Genomic DNA, 21,986 nt, shown 5'->3' with positions numbered 1-21,986 from the left:
GTTTTATTTTAGTGCTACCGTCTGGGATCCCGGGTGTCGGAACCCTGCCAATCTTATATTGATGACCTATCCTGACGATAGGGCATCAATATATTTGGCCAGACAACCCCTTTAAGGATGGACATCGTGTTTTTCACAGATAATAAGTAGCAGAAAAATTCCATTTCACATGACAGGCCTTGCTCAAAAATCTCATTCATTCTTGGCTTTAACAATATTTGCTTTGTCTATTATAGCGCTTTTCTTCTCATATGCAACTTAAAAAAAAAAGATGCTTATATAAGCAAGTTAATATGGATTACCATCCATTATCAGGCTGTAACAGAAGACACCTCCTGTGGTGTTATTTACCTGTATGATCATCCTTTGAATCCAAGCCAATGTGCGGTCCGCCCTGTGTTTATGGCCAGTTTAGCATAGCATTTTTGGATTTTTATGCACAAAAATATCTGCTGTAAGCAATCGGCAGTCTCCTCACAGCTCCTTTATGTGCACTGGAATTTTCTGATGATGGATGTTTATTTCATAGGTAAGCAGGGATAAGCTGCTGCCAGATACAATGCCCGTCTCTAAGGTAGCCAAGGATCAGACCCTGGAATTATGCTTGATTTCTTCTGATGGAAAGCAGACAAAAGAAATCGGCAGGCTTAGCCATTGATCAAATGTTCATAAGCCCAACTATTTGAGTGGTCAAAAAGGAACACTTTGGTTATGTCCACCTGGCATGTAAAATACAGCGGACAAGACTGCTCAGGATAGGTCATCAATAGGTGATCAGTATCTGATTGGTGGGGGTCCAACTCTCGGCACCTCCGCTGATCGGCTGTTTGAAGAGTCGGTGGTGCTCATGTGAGTGCTACTGCCTCTTCAAGATTACACTGTGGGTCATCTCAAAAGTTTTGGCAGCGCAGTGTATTTATAAGTCCTTGTTGCAGCCGCCGCTGCAAGAGGACAACACACAGTGTAATCTAAAAGAGGAAGCAGCGCTCCTCTTCAAACAGCTCATCTGCGGCGGTTCCGGAAGTCAATCAGATATTGGTGACCTATCCTGAGGGTAGGTCATCAATATGTACTGGCTGCACAACCTGTCATTCACCTTGGGGGAGATTTATCAAACTGGTGTAAAGTTGAACTGGCTTAGTTGCCCATAGCAACCAATCAGATTCCACCTTTCATTTTTGACAGCTCCTTTGGAAAATGAAAGGTGGAATCTGATTGGTTGCTATGGGCAACTAAGCCAGTTCTACTTTACACCAATTTGATAAATCTCCCCCTTTATTTTTAATATAGTGTAAGGACCAGGGATATGAAAATTTTCTGTAAAATACTTTGTTCAGTTATGTAACAATGACTTAAGGGACCCCATGTTGGTTTTTGTAATGCACAGGGATAATGCACATGGTGATGTTGGTAGGACAATGTTCACAGTAAAGTTACAGCATAATGTGCACAGTGATGTCACAGTACAGCAAAAAGACTTCCAGTGATATGACAATAGTATGATAATATTCATGGTAATGTACTATATCAGTGATGTCACAGCATAGAAATAATGCAAAAATGAACCCCTTAGGGACAAGCCAGATTTTTTTATTTTTTTTTTTTATTTAATTTTTTACTTATCGCCTTCCAAAATTCCAAATGGTATTGAATTGGAAAAAAACTCAATTCTGCCACAGTTTTTGGGGTTTTGTTTGTCATTCTCTATGTGCTAAAACTGACCTGTAATTAGTATGATTAAATAGATACCACATTTAGATAATTACTGAAAAAGCTATTTTTTTTCTTTACATTGCCCTATTCTGACCCCGATAACTTTTTTATATTTATATGTAAGTAGTTTTGCAAGGGTTCATTTTTTGCAGGACAGTAGTCTGTAGTTTTTATTGATACTTTTTTGGAGCGTGTATGACTTTTTGATCACTTTTTTATAAAAAAAAAAAATTTGTTGGGAAGTGAAGCGATGGAAAAACAGTAAATCGGCCATTTTATTTTTTTATTTTAACAGTATGGGTATTTTGGGATATTAATTATCTTAATTTTTATTGTTTATTTTTTATATGGTCAAGGGGATGATATAAGTTTAAATTTTTAGTTATAGTTGTAAAAAAATTTAAACTTTTTTTTTTAAACTTATTTAAAGTTCACCTAAGGACATGCAATTGTCTGATCTCTTTTTCCATAGACTGCAATGATTTAATACTTCAGCCTTTGGGAGGTTCACAGGGCTCCATAGGAACCTTGCTGTGGCAGGCCTCAGAGCATTCAGAAGGCCCAAGACTGCCATAGCAACTGAACGGCTCCCTAATCTTGGCACAGGAGAGCCATTTGCTCCCTGGGAGCACAGCATTCCCAGGATTTCACCAGTCAGAAATTTAGCTTTGATCTCATGAGTCGTCCCCCCCCCCCCTCCTTCCTCTGGATCATCTTTGCACGACGACAGTCTGAACTGGATAGATGTCTTTTTTCATCCTTATAAACTTTGTTGCCATAATACTATAATCCGCTATAGTGCCTTCTCAGCTTCTGAGTGGGCGCCATGTTTAAAGTGCGGGGGTTAATGTACTTCCATTGGCTATATATCATTAACTGCACGTGTATGAGTGAAGATGGGTCCCCTTAGACATTGGGCCTCATTGCAGCTGCTATGTCTGCTACCCTGGTAGTTACACCAATTACTTTGATAGGGTAATGTGTTTTTTTTCCGCTAGAGAACAGGATGTAAAGAGTCTCTTTAGCAACACTCTGAGGACTACTAAGAAGTATCCATCTTCAGCATTTCTACTGAGCACTGAAAACCACTGTGAAGCATACAAAGGAAGGCTTCTCAGCATGTCTCCTTTCTAACTACCCCAGCCCCTGCCTCCTTATATATGCCCTAACTATCCCAGCCTATCTGACTTTCTGTCAGCCCCAATCCTCTCCCTGTCGTCCCAGAGCTAAACGCACACAGGTGAACCCAATTTTATAGTTTCTTGGGTTGAAAGATCCCCTTTCTTATGGGTGTTTGGGAACACAATATCTCCTTTATGATGAGTGCCTTAAACAGCGTGAGGAGTCGTATAGGCCTTACACGTTCCTCTGGAATTCTGGGAAGAGGGTATGCAAATGAACTCAACAAGCTCCACCTCTAATGCTAGCAGATGTAAAGTAGCTATCCCATAAGTCAATGTTTGACCCTCTGAAAGGCATTGATACATGACTTGGAAAAAAGTTAAGTTAGCATCTCATCTGCAGAAAGCTGTTTCTGAGTGATTGCTCCTCATCAGTGTAGGGCAGAGACTACTGGCTTAACTGGGAGAGAAGCCTAAGTAAGGATTTGGGGAATACAATATCTCCTTATGGAAAGCGCGTTAAACTGTGTGCATGCTCTTCTGTCTCAAGGCCCTTCAAAAGGTGGAACATAGATTTTTAGCTACATTACATGAGGTAGCATTAGAGGTAGAGCTTCGCTTCTCTGCCTTTTGGCTAAGATCAAGTGTAGTATCTGTTCTTATCAGTCCGGTCGATCTCCTGGACTGAACTCTGCCCATGGAGGAAGGCCGCAGTAGGCTGAGCCATGGGATTAGAGGAGAGCAGAGAACCACACAGTGCCCCATGAAGGGTGTACAGCATTAGGGCAGAAATGTCCTGTGCGAGGTGGTCCGGTCTGCTGGATCAATGCCATTAGGTTGAGTTGTGTTGAAAGCCCAAAGTGCAAGTGCCTCAGGAGTGGTGACCCTGGGGTGCCTGAACTCACTGGGAGTGGAATCCCACTGAGAGATGGCACATTGGCACAGCACTTTCTTTCTCACAATTTTAGCACACACCTCTCTTTGCTCGGCTTCGGCCTTGACAAGATGAATTTTTATAATTCTGGTCGAATGTCCGGGCCGTAATGGCACACGTTCACTTTATTTATTTTTTGTGTTCACTGTGTGCACTTTACACGTTGTTTGTCACTAGGATTTTCAGGGTTGCGGCGCCCTTACGGGTACCCCCCCAGGTCTAGGGGGGGTGTGTGTGGCCATATTGGTTCCTCACCCCCCTGCCAAACCCCGTGGGCTCTCCCTCCGGGGAGAGTCCTGACCTTTATTGAAGCTCCTGGCTGACGCCTTGGGTGGCAGCGTAGGCGAAAGCCGGGAGCATAGATGGGCGTACCCTTGGCTTTGGCTGAGGGTTGCTGTTTGTCCCAGTCCCTTGCAGGAGCTTCGGCCCCGAAGGGATAGGGAATGGTTTGTGGGGGGCCCTTCTCTTAAGGAGAGGGCCTGCGATAGACCGCGACCTAGTGCACGATTTTTGTGTGGCACGACTTTGGGCTTATAGAGGAAAAAAAATAAAAAAATAAAGGTAGAGCTGTTAAGAGCTCATTTGTATACCCTCAGGCTGGGTTCACACTTGAGCGTTTTACAGCGCGTTCAAACGCGCTGTAAAACGCTCAACACATGAAAACCATTGCTTCCCTATGGCCCTGGTTCTCACTTGAGCGTTTTACATCGTGTTTGAACGCGCTGAAAAACGCCCTACGCTCAAACAAGTTCTTGAGCTTCTTTGGGGCGTTTTGACGCGCGTTTGTGGCCATAGGACACTGCAGTCAATCACACAAACGCGCGTTTACTATTGCAAAAAACGCTCATAAAAACGCGCGACAAAAACGCGTGTTAAACGCGCATATAAAATGCGCTCAAGTGTGAACCCAGCCTCAGAGTCATGGGTGTTAAAGGTTCTACCACTTCATTTTCACATAATTAGTTTTCAGACACTAGCGATCCGCTAGTGTCTGCTCTACCAAACAATCCTTATATAATAGCTTTTGGGGCAGCCGTTTCGCTAAAAAACTAACTTATATTAATATGCTAATGAGCCTCTAGGTGCTAAGGGGGCGTCATTAGCACCTAGAGGCTCGGTCTACCTTCACAAAATGCCGCCGCCCAGCGCGTCCCTCCAGCCCGCCCATCTCCTCCGGAATGCGATCCTCCCTGTGAGCGTATGTATTCGGCGCATGCTCAGACATCTCCACTGCGCCTGTTCCTCGGAGCACTATGACGTCATCGGCGCAGGCGCAGTGGAGATGTCTGAGCAGGGAAGCGGTCAGACATTCACTGCGCATGCGCCGAATACAGACGCGCACGGCGCATGCGCGAGAATTCGTCCGCTTGATCGCATTCCGGAGGAGATGGGCGGGCTGGAGGGACGCGCTGGGCGGCGGCATTTTGTGAAGGTAGACCGCGCCTCTAGCCCCCATAGCACCTAGAGGCTCATTAGCATATCTATATAAGTTCGATTTTTAGCGAAACGGCTGCACAATAAGCTATTATATTAGGATTGTTTGGGAGAGCAGACACTAGCGGATCGCTAGTGTCTGAAAGCTAATTATGTGAAAACGAAGTGGTAGAAACCCTTTAAGTAGTTTTTTGTTTACGTATCAAAGAAAGGCAAATGGATTTGGGTTAGGCCTCATGCACACGACCGTATTTTTTTGCGGTCCGCAAAACGGGGTTCCGTTTTTCCGTGATACGTGACCGTTTTTTCGTCCGTGGGTCTTCCTTGATTTTTGGAGGATCCACGGACATGAAAAAAAAGTCGTTTTGGTGTCCGCCTGGCTGTGCGGAGCCAAACGGATCCGTCCTGAATTACAATGCAAGTCAATTGAAAGTCAATGGGTCCGCGAAAAAAAAACGGAAAACGGCACAACGGCCACGGGTGCACACAATGGTCGTGTGCAGGAGGCCTTAATAGTAGGGACTGTCCCTCCAAAAGTGGGACGCTTGGGAGCTAGTCTTTGTTCAAAGCACTGTGTAGAAAGAAAACGTAAAAGGAAAAGTGTCACCAAAAATTTTATCTGCCAGTTAAAACCAGACAGCGACACATCTTTTCTAATCTGTTTTTATTTTCTGATTGTAGATTTTTAAATTTTATTTCCTGAACATTATTGCCATCTTGCCTGAGCTGTTCTTAACAGCATTTACAAAGCATTAAGAAAATTGCTTTATGGCAGCCCCATAGTCCATAGACACAATGGTTAGGAGGGGGGACCTCATTGACTTCTATGGGAGAGTTTTCTAGGCATGGTCTGTGACCTGTGCAGAGGTCATTGTACAAGGAAAGAATAGATAAGCTTTGACAATTGCTCATTAGGAATCATAGATCCTGTATTATCTACACACAGAGATGATATTACTACAAACAGGATTAGAATGATAGATAAGTAGCTAACTGCAGTAAAGTGATATGTACGGACCAAGAAGTGGCGCCTATTATTAGGCTTAAAGGGAACCTGTCACCAAAAAATCGCTTATTAAGCTGTTCAGAGTACCTTATAGTGCTACATAGTAGTGTCCTATTGCACTTTTTCTTCGTTTTTCCAGCATTTAGCCTCATTGAGAAATCGATGTTTTATTCAGCTGCTGCCCCGTGCTTTAAGTCAGGCTTGAAGTCAAGGGGGCAGCGGCCTAGGCGTCTCCAATCCTGCTCTCCCCGCCTCCCGCCGCCTTGATTGACACGCCGCATCTCAGTGCCGGGACCGCGCTCTCAGCCCGCATGCGCAGTAAAGAGCTGCTGAAGCACGATCCCGGCTCCGGCTCGTACACTCAGCCGGCTTCAGTCTCGCTACAGCGCATGCGCCCGCTCTGTATGTGCAGGTAGAGAAGATGCCGGGCGCGAGTATGTAAGGCTGGCGGGCGCATGCACTGTAGCGAGACTGAAGCCGGCTGAGTGTACGAGCCGGAGCCGGGATCGCGCTACAGCAGCTCTTTACTGCGCATGCGGGCTGAGAGCGCGGTCCCGGCACTGAGATGCGGCGTGTCAATCAAAGCGGCGGGAGGCGGGGAGAGCAGGATTGGAGACGCCTAGGCCGCTGCCCCCTTGACTTCAAGCCTGACTTGAAGCACGGGGCAGCAGCTGAATAAAACATCGATTTCTCAATGAGGCTAAATGCTGGAAAACAAAGAAAAAGTGCAATAGGACACTACTATGTAGCACTATAAGGTACTCTGAACAGCTTAATAAGCAATTTTTTGGTGACAGGTTCCCTTTAATGGCCAGTGGGAAAACTGCAGGGTTTTATGGTTTTTGTTTAAATATAGATTAACATGGAAAATTAAAGTAAGATCATCAAAAATTCTTTCAAAATATGTTCCATTCTCTGAATACAAATTCCCTTTACAGCTGGCTACACTGCTTATACACAGACAGCCAAAATTGTCTGTCAGCATTTCCTGTTAAACCCCCACACAACAGTTACAGAAGCAAGCTGGTGGTGCAAGCCTTATCAGAGGCTGCCAGATGCACTCTACCGTATAGGATTGTGTATTTTTATATACGTTTGTAGGAGATTTGACATGTTACATGTTGACTTATTAGTTGTGTAAATGTCCCAGAAACGCTGACAAACCTTTATCCAGTCCTGTGTCTAGTTTGAAGCCAAAGCCAAAGGAGAATTGTTAATAGTCTAATCCTATGTTGGGTTTTATGTGCATGCTCTACCTGCGGCCCTCCAGCTGTTGTAAAACTACAACTCCCACCATGCCCTTCTGTAGGCTGATAGTTGTATGCTGTCTGGGAATGATGGGAGTTGTAGTTTTGCAACAGCTGGAGGGCCGCAGGTTGAACATGACTGCTCTAGACCCTCTGACCATACTGACCTTTGACTAGTGCCTTCCTGTTAAATATCTAACTACAGGATGTATTTTGCTGATTTTGCTGGCTAATGTGATGTTTTCATGTCCTGCAGGTTATTTTATTTGTGTCCATGCATAGATTATAGCTCAAGTTTACGCCAGCTCCTAGCAAGACTTTCTTTTGCATGGAGATGCCACAGATGCACTTCACTTATTAAGAGGCATGTGTCTATTCATAAATTAGGTGCATCTCGCTCCACCGCTCAAGAGATCAAGACTGGTGTAGGAAACTCCAGTCTTGGTAAATCTCCCCCTTAAACTACAGTGATCCTAAGTGAACCTGAGACCCTCTAAACCTATAGTGGTCTTTTTTTTTTTTTTGCAGGAACATTGAGCGTTATTGTCTCATTCCCCTTCATCTTCAACCCATGCTTGGGCTGTACAGAAAATACACCACAGTGGGTTGGCCTGATATACTTTATCCCTTTCATCATCATTTTCCAGTTTGGATGGGCAGCTACACAAATCTCTCATCTAGCATTAATTCCAGACCTGGCTAAGAATGAGCATGACAAAGTGGAGCTTACAGCATTCCGGTATGTTATGTTTTTTTCTTGACTATTCTTCTGTTTGCTTTTCTAAGGGAAAATGTATTCCATGTAAATCTTCCATCTGTGAACCAACTATATGTTAAAAGCGTCCAAGTTTTTGTTTGTTTGTGATGGCTGTGGAGACCAAGCAGGTGTAGTATTGGTCAAGGATGGCTACATCCATGAGGTCTGATGGATGATCTTGCTGGTGATTGTCAGAAGGGCGAATCCATGCTGAAGAAGAAAATCTGTTATCATAGGTATGCTGGGAAAGCTGAAAGAGGTTTATTTTGGGAAGGTTGATTGATCTTTGAGTAATATTTCCAGGAAACATATATTTTCCTACCTGTGTAAATAGACAACCAAAGAAGCTTTGTTATTAGCACGCCCACTCCCAGGACGCCCTACATTCTATTTGACACCATGCTGGGACGCCATCAGTAGCGTCCAGACTCGCTAAGGCTCCATTCACACATCCGTAACGTGTTTTGCAGATCCGCAAAACACAGACAGCGGCAATGTGTGTTCCGCATTTTGCGGACCGCACATTGCCGGCACTAAGAGAATATGCCTATTCTTGTCCGCAATTGCAGACAAGAATAGGACATGTTCTATTTTTTTCGGGAATGGAAATTCGGGAACGGAAACGCATTTCGGGAGCCGGGCCGCACATTGTGTGGCCCCATAGAAAGGAATGAGTCCGCAATTCCGATCCGCAAAATGCAGAACGAAATTGCGGACGTGTGAATGGGGCCTTACTTTAGCTCAGGCCGCAGGTAATCACCACTATTCACCACCAACGATCCATGTGCCCTTCATAAGGATCCATAAGGATCTTGTTTTAGCATTTCTTTGTTTATCCTTTATACTTAGATCATCTGATCACCCTTTCTCTTCCCCCTTTTTTTTTTTTTTTTAAATAGTTTATTTTATAAATTTTTGTCAATGAAAAAGTAATACAGATACATTGTCTCATTGCATATCCGTGAGAAGCAATACAGGTACAATGTTATATTGCATAACGTCAATATGAAAAATGTACATTAGTATACAAAACATACATTTTGCATCAGAAGCCAATAGACGCATTGAGAGTTGAAACAACGAAAGGACATAGAACAATTACAACAACACGACACATAAGGGAAAAAAAGGAAGGGGAGAAAAAGATAAACTGATATTCAGAGATCTCTTATTGTAAGTGGTCAAAAGCGTCATCCCATGCTTGCCAGGTCTTTGTAAATCTATCGACTGAGTTAGTAATGCATGCAGTTAAAGGGCTTCTGTCAGCCCACTAAACCGTTTTTTTTTTTTTGCTTAATAATAACCCCTACACTGCGATTTATCCATACATAAGTAAAATAATAATTTTGGTTCAGTAGAATTTGCTAAAACCCTATTTTTATAATATGTAAATTACCTTGCTACCAGCAAGTAGGGCGGCTACTTGCTGGTAGCAGCCGCATCCTCCGATCCTAATGACGCCCCCTCTGCTTGTTGATTGACAGGGCCAGCGGACGGGATCTTTCTCCGCTGGCCCTGCCTGTTTTCATTCAATATCTGGCGCCTGCGCCGCGGCCGTACCTCTCTTCAATCGGCGCAGGCTCACTGAGAGGCGGCCACTCACTCGGCCGCTTCATCCTCAATGCGCCTGCGCCGATGACGTCACATCTACACCCGGCGCAGGCGCATTGAGGATGAAGCAGCCGAGTGAGTGGCCGCCTCTCAGTGCGCCTGCGCCGATTGAAGAGAGGTACGGCCGCGGCGCAGGCGCCAGATATTGAATGAAAACAGGCAGGGCCAGCGGAGAAAGATCCCGTGCGCTGGCCCTGTCAATCAACAAGCAGAGGGGGTGTCATTAGGATCGGAGGATGCGGCTGCTACCAGCAAGTAGCCGCCCTACTTGCTGGTAGCAAGGTAATTTACATATTATAAAAATAGGGTTTTAGCAAATTCTACTGAACCAAAATTATTATTTTACTTATGTATGGATAAATCGCAGTGTAGGGGTTATTATTAAGCAAAAAAAAAAAACGGTTTAGTGGGCTGACAGAAGCCCTTTAAGTATTCAATTTTCCTAACTTCCCCCACACTGTGTATGAGGTCCATTTGGGTAGGCGCATCTGCCCTCAACCAAAACCTCGCAATTAAGCGCCTGGCCGCCGTTAACACCTGAAGGACTAAAAGCAGGAATTGTTTCTTTAATGACATTTTTGGCATATTCAATAAGTAAAAAAAAGGTGTAAAAGGAAAATGAATTGCGAGGAGTTGAAAAAGGACCGACCCCACCATTCTCCAAAAGGGCACAATCACAGGACATTCCCAAAAAATGTGAAGGTGAGTCCCCTCACCTGTCATACACCTCCAACATCTATCAGAGATATCTTGGCTAAAATGTTTTAATAGCTGTGGGGTATGATACCAAAACATAAGCACTTTATATGTGTTTTCCCTATATGTGACACATGAAGACGACTTCGCTGCTCGGTCCCATAACTGTTACCATTCTGCATGTGCTATAGGATGGCCTAAAATTGCTTCCCACTTAGTCATGTCCCTTTTTTCTTTTTAATATCCATTCAAATAGCCTCATGTATTTTATAATGATATTTATACATCCGTATTTTTCGCCCCATAAGACGCACTCCCCCCCCCCCCAAAAGTGGGGGGAAAATGCCCCTGCGTATTATGGGGCGAATGCTGCCATTTTACATCGGAGACTGCGATGTATCAGCTGGACGGGTAAGGGAGGAGGGGCTGGTGTCATGCAAATGCGGCGCGGCCGGTGCGGTCACTGGGGATCGGAACTTCAATGAAAGCTATTATTAATAAAATATTTAGGCAATAAAGCAGTGAGTGAGCGTTGGGGCCGGAGTACAGTAACCGCACCGGCCCCGCCGCATTTGCATGACACCGGCCCCTCCCACAGGTTATTAGGGCATCTGTGGATGCCACTATTATGGGGTGGGTGATCTGTGGTTGGCACTGTTATGGGGGGGGGGTGATCTGTGGATGCCACTATTATGGGGTGGGGGATATGTGGATGGCTTTGTTATGGGGTGGGGGATCTGTGGGTGACACATATATAGCAGTGCCATCCACAGATCACCCCCCCCATAACAGTGCCATCCACAGATCACCCCCCATAACAGTGCCATCCACAGATCACCCCCCCATAACAGTGCCATCCACAGATCACCCCCCCCCCCCATAACAGTGCCATCCACAGATCACCCCCCCATAACAGTGCCATCCACAGATCAGCCCCCCCATAACAGTGCCATCCACAGATCACCCCCCCCATAACAGTGCCATCCACAGATCACCCCCCCCCATAACAGTGCCATCCACAGATCACCCCCCCCATAACAGTGCCATCCACAGATCACCCCCCCATAACAGTGCCATCCACAGATCACCCCCCCATAACAGTGCCATCCACAGATCACCCCCCCATAACAGTGCCATCCACAGATCACCCCCCCATAACAGTGCCATCCACAGATCACCCCCCCATAACAGTGCCATCCACAGATCACCCCCCCATAACAGTGCCATCCACAGATCACCCCCCATAACAGTGCCACCCACAAAACCCCCCCCATAACAGTGCCATCCAGAGATCCCCCATAGTAGTGTCATGCACAGACCACCATTAGTTCAAAACCCACCAAAAGCACACCTTTTGGTTAAAATTTTTTTTTTCTTATTTTCCTCCTCAAAAACCTAGGTGCGTCTTATGGGCCGGTGCGTCTTATAGGGTGAAAAATACAGTCGTTATCTATACAATTGTCTACATAATGGCCTTTGAGTATATTGTTTGTCGCTATTGCTGCTCCATGATAAATGTTATTTATGCTACCTTCTTATATTGGCTCACATGTATATATATTGTGGTAATGTGTACAGTAAAGTGCACAGTAGAGGTATGGTGGGGGTGTGTATCTTACCCGGTTCTTGAGAACTGAAATCCAGAAATGGTATGGCTTCAGCAAGGCAAAGTTGCTGGAGCTGTTTTTTATTTAATGTTGTATGGGCTGGATTTCTTTGGACTGGGAGACAGGTTGGTAGTGGGAGTCTTCCAGTCCACACCCCTAATCCATTACAGGTTCCCTGGCCCCAGGTAAGGCCAGCTGGGTAAATCAAGCTGGGATAAATCAACCCTTTGTGCATGAGTCTGGGGGGAGAGAAAGTAACCCTAGAGAGAGGGAAGCCTGTGAGGTACTGTGTGGTCTCAGCCAGGAGGGCTGTTAGTGAAGCCACATCTCTCCCCTGGACCTATGTTTGGTGAGCTGACCTGCTAAGGGTTGGAGCCTGAGACCCTGTGCGTAAACTGTGCTTTAGAGATGAGTCAAGGAGAAGACCTCTGTATTAGGTAGTGCCTAGACGGGCAGGTGTTTGTGCTGGTGCTGAAGTGCCGAAATAAAGCACCATTTGGACTTGAACCCCGTTATCAGAGTTAGAAGTCTGTGATTGCGACCCCCTGTGAGAGAGCGATCCCTTACAATATGTTTACATTTTGCAACCTTGCTTGACTTTTTCTACCTGTACTTCAATTTGTCTATAACATACAGATTATCATGTTCATAATTTGGACAGATCCCTTGATAAAGGTCCTCTAAGGGACCTAAAAGTTGGGACACTATATGGCCTTATAAAAAACACTTGTATACAAACAGAAAATCTGGACATGAATTGATTGTATCAAGTATTCAAAATCTATATAATGGATTAAAAGCATTACAAAACTTTCATAGAATCTCCTTAATAACTAGGTTGGGTTCACATCACGTTTTTGTCTTGCGTTTAATGTACCCAAAAAAAGGTATATGTTAACTGATGCGTTAACGTATATATATTTTTGCATGACTGTGAAGGATGGGAAAACTTAATGTTCCACGCTTTTCCATCCTGCAAAGTCCAGCAAAAAATGTATATGTTAATGTGAACCCAGCCTTACTATTATTTTTTTTGTTTTTAGTTTTTCCAGTTTTCTACTTCTGCTTTCTTGTCTCTTCTTTCAACGTCTCTTCTCCCCCGCATAGTTTTGGAAATTAATATTTGTTTAGTCATAGATTAACATTGAAAATTGTTTTTTTTATGACAAAGAATCATGATAAAATAAGCACGGAGATGACACACACTTGCTATAAGGCCTTTTGCAAGAATAGTAGAACAAGTCCCGTACTCATGATTTGCAATCCCTTAATCTCTCTGTCACAAGATATGTGAGTTAGGAAATGTATGAGCTGTCTGTTACATGTAGATGGTAGGACGTTAACTGTGGGCCCCTTGCCTGCGGAACCCCTGTGCAGTTGCACATATCATATGTCCACCCCTCTACCTATTCTATTAATTGTGTCGTAGGTAATGCTGAAGCACTGGATGAGATAGGGGGAATAGAAATTTTGACCGAACATGTTTTGACAAGTATAGAATATGTCCAGGACTCTTGCCTTGTGGATGCGATTACTATAAGGCCCCATTCACACAACATGTCTTAACTTTGGATGCATCTTGAATTCAATGAGTCCACACTGCGATGAGGGGTGCACACGGTTGGAGTCCCTGTTTTGCAGATCAGCAAAATGGACACGGTTGTATGAATTGGGCCTAATAGAGGACGAGTCACTTCTGTTGACTTGTCTGTTTTACGAAATACACCCCAACCACTATATGGCTCCACAAATATAACCACTGTGTGCTGTTAAGAATAAATTTGCCACACCAATTAAGAAAGCAACTCCCACACAGTCCTCAATAAGTACAAAAAAACAATAACTTTATTTATTCATCTTACATAATATTAAAAATCCATCAGATCACAGCGGCCTACACATACACCAAATGAAGATACACTGGGCATGTAACCCCAATACTAATCCCAATGTTGGACTCGGCACACCTGCATTTGGCACCTCCCTCTATTGGCACATACCCCCAATTATAACATATAAAATGCTTAGTGCAATCACAGAACGGAGGTTATAATGAAAGTAATAGTCTAATATTACAATCCTTCAAGCAAAATTCATATAAGCATAAACAGTGCAGCATATAAAGTTAGTCCACAAGGGAATATATAATACAAGTAAAATACCGACCAGTGTGGGGGCATGGCCTGCATCTGCTATGTGCAGACATGTTTAGCAGAGCTCCGGTGTGAAGACCCTGATGCCTCATCATCCTGATTATTTTTAGTCGCCAAATTCCCTACCCAGCAGGTAGAAAGTCAGGACTCTCCCGGGGCTCAAAGATGCCCCGCAACAAACAACTCACTGCAGCAGAGAAGCTCTGAGAATTTGCCGGCTCTGAAATTCAAGATGGCACTGGAGCGTCTCTCCAAGCTTCCTCAGCCAGTGCATCCGGCCTCACGACTGCCACCTCAGGGGATTCGGATCCTGAACTAGAACCTACCCTAAAGCAGGTCACGGAACAGCTTCTCCATGCAATATCGGCCTGCCGAACCACTCTCTCTGGCAAGCTGGAGGAGGTGAAGGTAGATCTTGGCCTACTGCGTCATGACATACAGATCTTGCGTGATAGAGTGAAAGAGGCAGAAGATCGATTGCACAACTCTCATTCCTGCGCAACTCACTGCCCTGGAGCAGAAAGTGGACTTTTGGCAGCAAAAATGTGATGACGGCTTTGTCGCAATACTTTGCGTATCATCGGGCTGCCGGAGAGGGCAGAGGGAAACAACCCCAGCAAGTTTATTGCCACAGGGTTGAAAACCGCCTTCTCTGGCGCATTTGCTAAAGAACGAGTCCATCAAGTACCTGCCAATTCGCCCCCTCTGGGTGCACCACCACAGCCGATGTTGGCTCGACTCCTCAACTCTACTGATAGAAACCACATCTTGCAATTAGCTAGATGCAAACAAAAACTGCGTCATGAGAATGCCACCATCATGTTATTCCCTGATTTTTCTGCTGAGCTACAGAAGCGCAGGGTTACCTTTTACTGCAGTGAAAAGGCGACTACGTGACCTAAACATCCCCTACTCTATGGTCTACTCAGCCCTCCTACAGGTAGTGGACAGGGAATCACCCAGATTCTTCACACCACCTGTGGAGGCTAATGCATGGCTGGATGGCAGACATCGCGCCGCTAGATCTCCTGACTGATCCTTATTTGGGGCTTTGACCATTGCAGCCCTCACCTGTCTGCTGAACGAACACTCAGCCCACTGTCTACCCTCATGCCAGAGGGGTATGACTTCTCTCCTGCTGGACCTGCTGGGACCTTAGACCATCTCCACCTACTCATGAGTATCCCACTCATTGCTGTTTCTTATCTATCTGGGAATCAGCCTGTTCTAAGTTAACAGTTTTTTCTCCTTTAGGTGGACTGCGTAATTGCGGCAATATTACTAATCTTGCCCCCTTTTTTTTACTAGGTTTTATTTCCTTTTCTGTTATTTTTTGATCAGGACCTTTGATATGCCGTTGTACTGCACAATCCATATTGTGCACATGGCAAACTTCTGTTATTAGCACACCCCGTAATCATTGCCACGGTGTCATTATTTTCAGTCAGTTACTGATGAAACATCTGACAATGTTATCTTTACTTGTTGTTATGGTTTATAGTTTAACCAAGGTTTGGTTGTTGATGCATATACATCCTCCATCTTTGCGGGTATTCACTGACTTCACATGTCATTGCTATGATGTACAGTACAGACCAAAAGTTTGGACACACCTTCTCATTCAAAGAGTTTTCTTTATTTTCATGACTATGAAGGCATCAAAACTATGAATTAACACATGTGGAATTATATACATAACAAACAAGTGTGAAACAACTGAAAATATGTCATATTCTAGGTTCTTCAAAGTAGCCACCCTTTGCTTTGATTACTGCTTTGCACACTCTTGGCATTCTCTTGATGAGCTTCAAGAGGTAGTCCCCTGAAATGGTCTTCCAACAGTCTTGAAGGAGTTCCCAGAGATGCTTAGCACTTGTTGGCCCTTTTGCCTTCACTCTGCGGTCCAGCTCACCCCAAACCAGCTCGATTGGGTTCAGGTCTGGTGACTGTGGAGGCCAGGTCATCTGGCACAGCACCCCATCACTCTCCTTCATGGTCAAATAGCCCATACTTTCAAAGTTTTCCCAATTTTTTGGCTGACTGACTGACCTTCATTTCTTAAAGTAATGAAGGCCACTCGTTTTTCTTTACTTAGCTGCTTTTTTCTTGCCATAATACAAATTCTAACAGTATATTCAGTAGGACTATCAGCTGTGTATACACCTGACTTCTCCTCAACGCAACTGATGGTCCCAACCCCATTTATAAGGCAAGAAATCCCACTTATTAAACCTGACAGGGCACACCTGTGAAGTGAAAACCATTTCAGGGGACTACCTCTTGAAGCTCATCAAGAGAATGCCAAGAGTGTGCAAAGCAGTAATCAAAGCAAAAGGTGGCTACTTTGAAGAACCTAGAATATGACTTATTTTCAGTTGTTTCACACTTGTTTGTTATGTATATAATTCCACATGTGTTAGTTCATAGTTTTGATGCCTTCAGTGTGAATCTACAATTTTCATAGTCATGAAAATAAAGCAAACTCTTTGAATGAGAAGGTGTGTCCAAACTTTTGGTCTGTACTGTACATACTCTGAATCTTACTTTCCCCCAATTATCTACTGTGTCGTTCCTGAGGCGGGGAAAGCGGAATAATAGGGCCCAGCTGCTGTCCCATTGCCCTACTTGTGTATATGGAGGACCTGCGTATAATGTCCTGGAATGTTCGTGGCCTGGGGAACATTAAGAAACGCACAATGGTGTTTTCCGTGATCTGTAACTTTACCCCTCACATATTATGCCTGCGAGAAACCCACCTAGTGCCAGAACATTCCAGGGGACTACAGAAACCCTGGGTGCAGTAGGCACGACATTCGTGCCATTCTTCTTTTTCTAGAGGAGTCTAAATACTGATACATAAATCCCTACGATGAAAGGTAGAGAGAATGCTGATAGACCCAGAGGGACGGTATGTTTTTGTATCAGCATACATTAACTGCATCTTGTATGTGTTATTGAGCATTTATATACCTCCCCCTTCTTCACTGCATTTAATCCATCATGCCATATCTTTTGCTGCTTCTTTCCCGACTGCTAGGGTCTTGTGCATTGGAAACTGCAATATGCTGTTGGATCAATCCTTAGACAGACTTTGTTCCACTCCCGAGGCCACTGCTGCAGACCCTTCACCCACTCCCTTTGCCACACTTTTGGGAGAGGTGGGGTGGTATGACTTATGGCGAATTAAACATCCTGTCATCTCATATTGATTATGGTAAAGGAAAAAACAAATGGTGGCTCTCTCACTGTACCACTTCTGGATTGGTGCACAACCCCTCAGCACTCCCAATTGCTGATACGTAAGACTTTGGAAAAAACTTGGATAGGGGGTCACTCAAAATATCAGGCAAACACTTGGAGATGTATCCACACTCACTTTATAATACATAAATTACACAATAATAAATGCTACATAAAACATATCGTAAAATACAATATAAAAAACCGCTGGTATCCCAAATGTCTGTTGAGATTGTAACCACAATTAGGGGACCTATTTCAATCTAGCTGGAGGCTGACTGTGGGTCCCAAATAGCCACAATAGGGATAAGAGTTCCTCAAGTTGCCGTTTAGAAGAAAGTCACTCTTGCATTTGTGGGTATAAAAGTACTAGAAAAGTGGATCAATTGTACGTTACCATACCGGACCTTCGGTGAAGTCTCCCGCTTCCAAATGTGAGGCTGTGTGAAGCTCAGCAGGCTAGTACCGCACTATGGTAGTCGCTTCCTGCTGTGACCTTCCAGGACCTTACGTGGCGTCCCACGTGGTTCACTGTTTGGTCATGTGCTGGTGACGTCTTCTGCGCGGAGATTTCAAATCACCTGTGTCCGGTTTGTTGGTATATTTCGTAGATGCTGCTTGGATAATCCCTCACTGTTTCCCAAACGCGTTTCGGGGATGATACCACTGAAGAAGGGGCTCATCCCCGAAACGCGTTTGGGAAACAGTGAGGGATTATCCAAGCAGCATCTACGAAATATACCAACAAACCGGACACAGGTGATTTGAAATCTCCGCGCAGAAGACGTCACCAGCACATGACCAAACAGTGAACCACGTGGGACGCCACGTAAGGTCCTGGAAGGTCACAGCAGGAAGCGACTACCATAGTGCGGTACTAGCCTGCTGAGCTTCACACAGCCTCACATTTGGAAGCGGGAGACTTCACCGAAGGTCCGGTATGGTAACGTACAATTGATCCACTTTTCTAGTACTTTTATACCCACAAATGCAAGAGTGACTTTCTTCTAAACGGCAACTTGAGGAACTCTTATCCCTATTGTGGCTATTTGGGACCCACAGTCAGCCTCCAGCTAGATTGAAATAGGTCCCCTAATTGTGGTTACAATCTCAACAGACATTTGGGATACCAGCGGTTTTTTATATTGTATTTTACGATATGTTTTATGTAGCATTTATTATTGTGTAATTTATGTATTATAAAGTGAGTGTGGATACATCTCCAAGTGTTTGCCTGATATTTTGAGTGACCCCCTATTCATATTGATTATGCCCTGGGAAACTACTCTGTGCAATGTACAATACACTGTTGAGTATGGGGCTCGTGGAGTTTCTGACCACTCCCCATTGCTCCTAACTCTGATGGCGCCCACTGCCTGGTAAGACACCCCTTCTGGCTTACCCTTCTTACCCCTATTGACCGCATTCCTGATCAGCTCTCTGTGTTTCTGTCTGATCATGCCACACATAATGACCCCAAATTAGTTTGGGATACTTTAAAGGCCTATTTACGAGGGTTCTTGAAGTCTTCCATATCATATATTAAAAGGGAGACAGCCGTCGCGAAGACACTTTGGCTAGGGACTGCACTCGCCTAGAGGCTGCTTATGTTACAGATCCAACTGACCTCAATGGGGAACAGTGGTTGCAAGTGGGGCGCCAGTATCTCACTGTGCTGAAAGAGAAAGCTCAACGCAAGTTTTTTTTCGCTAAACAGCCCTTTTTTGAACAGGGAAACCAATCCGGCAGACTCCTGGCAGATATTGTACACCAGAACCAGGCCTTGCCCGCAATTCTGCGAGTACAGGCTGGGGATGGTTCACTTCTAACAGAATCCACTGATACAACTTGCAGATTTCAAGAATTCTATAGGGATTTGTACCAGGCTCAGGCCACCCACACTCCGGATATTATTGAGAGCTATCTCCATGACCTTCAGATGCCCCGGGAGACAGTGGATTCTCTTGACTCCCCAATTACCTCAGTAGAAATTGCAGAGGCTATTGCCTCTCTGGCTAATAGGAAAGCACCTGGCATCCCTATAGAGGTATATGCCCGCTATTATGAACACCTGGTGCCCCCCTTGAAACAGATGTACAAGGAGGCCTTTGCTGCTGGCGCTGTCCCACCATCCTTATATGATGCCACTACAGTGGTTATTCTGAAACCTGGTAAGAATCCGGTTGAATGTAGGTCCTATAGCCCAATTTCATTACTGCACCTAGATTACAAGATACTGGTGAAAATCTTGGCCACTAGATTGGATAATTATATACTTACCCTTATCCATCCCACTACCCTTCGATCTTTTGGATTTGGCCTCTCTTTTATTAAATGGACATCTATACTTTATAAGAACCCAAGATCCAATGTTTTGTTAATGGGATCTGCTCTTCCTTTTTTGAATTGGGGAGGGGTACGCAGCAAGGCTGTCCTCTCTTTCCCTACTGTTCGCATTGGCTATTGAGCCCTTGGCTATGTGTCTCCGTCAGGACCCACAGTACAGTGGTATACGGGCTGGGGACAGGGGAATAGAGTGGGGCTGTATAGGGCTTCCGTAGTGTTCCGTTCCGCACCATTCCGCATCTCCAGATCCATGATGCGGAATGGCCACGGAACAGTGCCCGTGTATTGCGGATCCGCAATACAGCAACGGGAATCACATGTTCATGTGAACGAGCCCTAAGGCCTCTTGCACACGTTTATGTTCAGTTTTTTGCGTTCCGTATACGGACTGTATACAGAACCATTCATTTCAATGGATCCGCAAAAGAAACGGAAGGTACTCCGTATGCCTTCCATTTCGGTTTTTCCATTCTTTTCAAAGATAGAACATGTCCTATTATTGTTCGCATGACGGACAAGGATAGTACTGTTCTATCAGGGGCCAGCTGTTCCGTTCCACAAAAAACGGAATGCACACGGACGTCATCTTTATTTTTTGCAGACCGCAAAATACCATACGGTCGTGTGCAAGAGGCCTAAGTGTTTGTATGTTCTTGAACACGCCCCATATATAGTGCCCAAATCGCTTTTCCAGCAGCTTAACTCCCTTCTGTTCCCGTTTATATGGGGCTCTACCAGGCCCAAATTATCAATCTCTACTTTGTGTCGACCTAAGGCACGAGGGGTCCCTGCCTTATTTTTATTTCTATTACCTGACGGGCTAACTAGAGTGCTTGAAGATCTGTCTCTCCTTATATGCCCCGGCCATGTACTTGAATCTCAAATCTCTCTGGCCGCTGCTGGAACAACTTAATCTCTTCCCCCGAATGCTCCTGCCCATACACAGAGTAGCTATACGGGTATGGGAGGCTAGTAAGGGCGTACATGGCTTTCAGGGACATATGGCTGAAACCCCTCTATGGGACATCTCTGCCTTTCCCCAGTTATTGTCTCTTCAAGACTCTGGGTTCTGGAGAACTCATTGGGTGTTTTCTCTGGGTGATGTTTTTCAGAACAACGTTTTTTTTGTCGATCTGCGAGACAAATTCTCACTGCCTTGAACGGCTTTTTACAGATATTTGCAACTACGACACGCCATACATAAACATTTCTCAAGCACTTTAGGTTCAAATCTCGAACTACCCCTTAATCGGGGTCTCCCGATGTCAGGGGCCACGTGGATTTATATCCGCTTTATATACACTTTATCTTTATCTGCTTTATATACATATATCTATAGGGAACTAAACTGCAGAATGTACAAATACCTGCTATTGGGAGGTGGAGGGCCATGATCCCGGACCTTACAGAGGAGGACATCTCGAACATGCTAGAATCCCCCTCTTATGTATCCTCCGCTGTGAACAACAAGTTCATCCAAGTATGCATCCTTAATCAAAGCTTTGTCACCATCCCAATTATATAAAATGGGAAGGTTAACTCACACACTGTGCCATAGGTGCTCTAGAGAGGATGCAGACTTTTGGCACCTCATTTGGGCGTGCCTATATATATTGGGAAGAAGTTGTTAAATTCCAATTCCCACTTCTCCAATTCATTGTTTATTTGGAGTTTTAGATGAAGCTACGTACTCTCATTATGTCCGGATATTTCTGCGTGAATCCTTATTTTTGGCACGCAAAGCTATCGCTCTAAGATGGATGGGTGAGAGAAGCCCCTCCTTGTCTCAATAGAAAACTCTTGTGAATACAATCATACAATCATTCCATATGAAAACATAGTATATAAACACAGAGGTTGTCCAGCCAAATTCTGGAGAATATGGGGATCATGGTGCTCCTCTCCGCATACTTTATACTCTGCTCAATCACTGAATGCTACCTTAGCTTCTCTTGCTTAAAGGATGTTTATATCTGATTATGTGCATTGTTGTCAGTATATATAGTCCTGATCAAAAGTTTAAGACCACTTGAAAAATGGCAAAAAAATCATATTTAGCATGGCTGGATCTTAACAAGGTTCCAAGTAGAGCTTCAACATGCAACAAGAAGAAATGAGATC

The 21,986-nt window shown here is 44.5% G+C and overlaps 1 protein-coding gene and 1 pseudogene across 2 annotated transcripts in view; both read left to right on the top strand.

The window, feature by feature from the left end:
* Positions 1 to 21,986, top strand: part of MFSD12 (major facilitator superfamily domain containing 12) — a 121,494-nt gene that overhangs the window by 22,719 nt on the left and 76,789 nt on the right. For both annotated transcript variants that reach the window (XM_040417862.1, XM_040417861.1), the window contains exon 2: positions 7,984 to 8,194. In XM_040417862.1, the coding sequence (XP_040273796.1) occupies positions 7,984 to 8,194 (211 nt within the window). The remainder of the gene's footprint in view (positions 1 to 7,983; positions 8,195 to 21,986) is intronic.
* Positions 3,449 to 3,562, top strand: LOC120992958 (annotated as a pseudogene).

Source organism: Bufo bufo, chromosome 2, assembly GCF_905171765.1.
Source record: "Bufo bufo chromosome 2, aBufBuf1.1, whole genome shotgun sequence".
Classification (NCBI taxonomy): Eukaryota; Metazoa; Chordata; class Amphibia; order Anura; family Bufonidae; genus Bufo; species Bufo bufo.
Note: the sequence above shows the minus strand (reverse complement) of the source record. Positions and strands in the feature narration are given on the sequence as shown.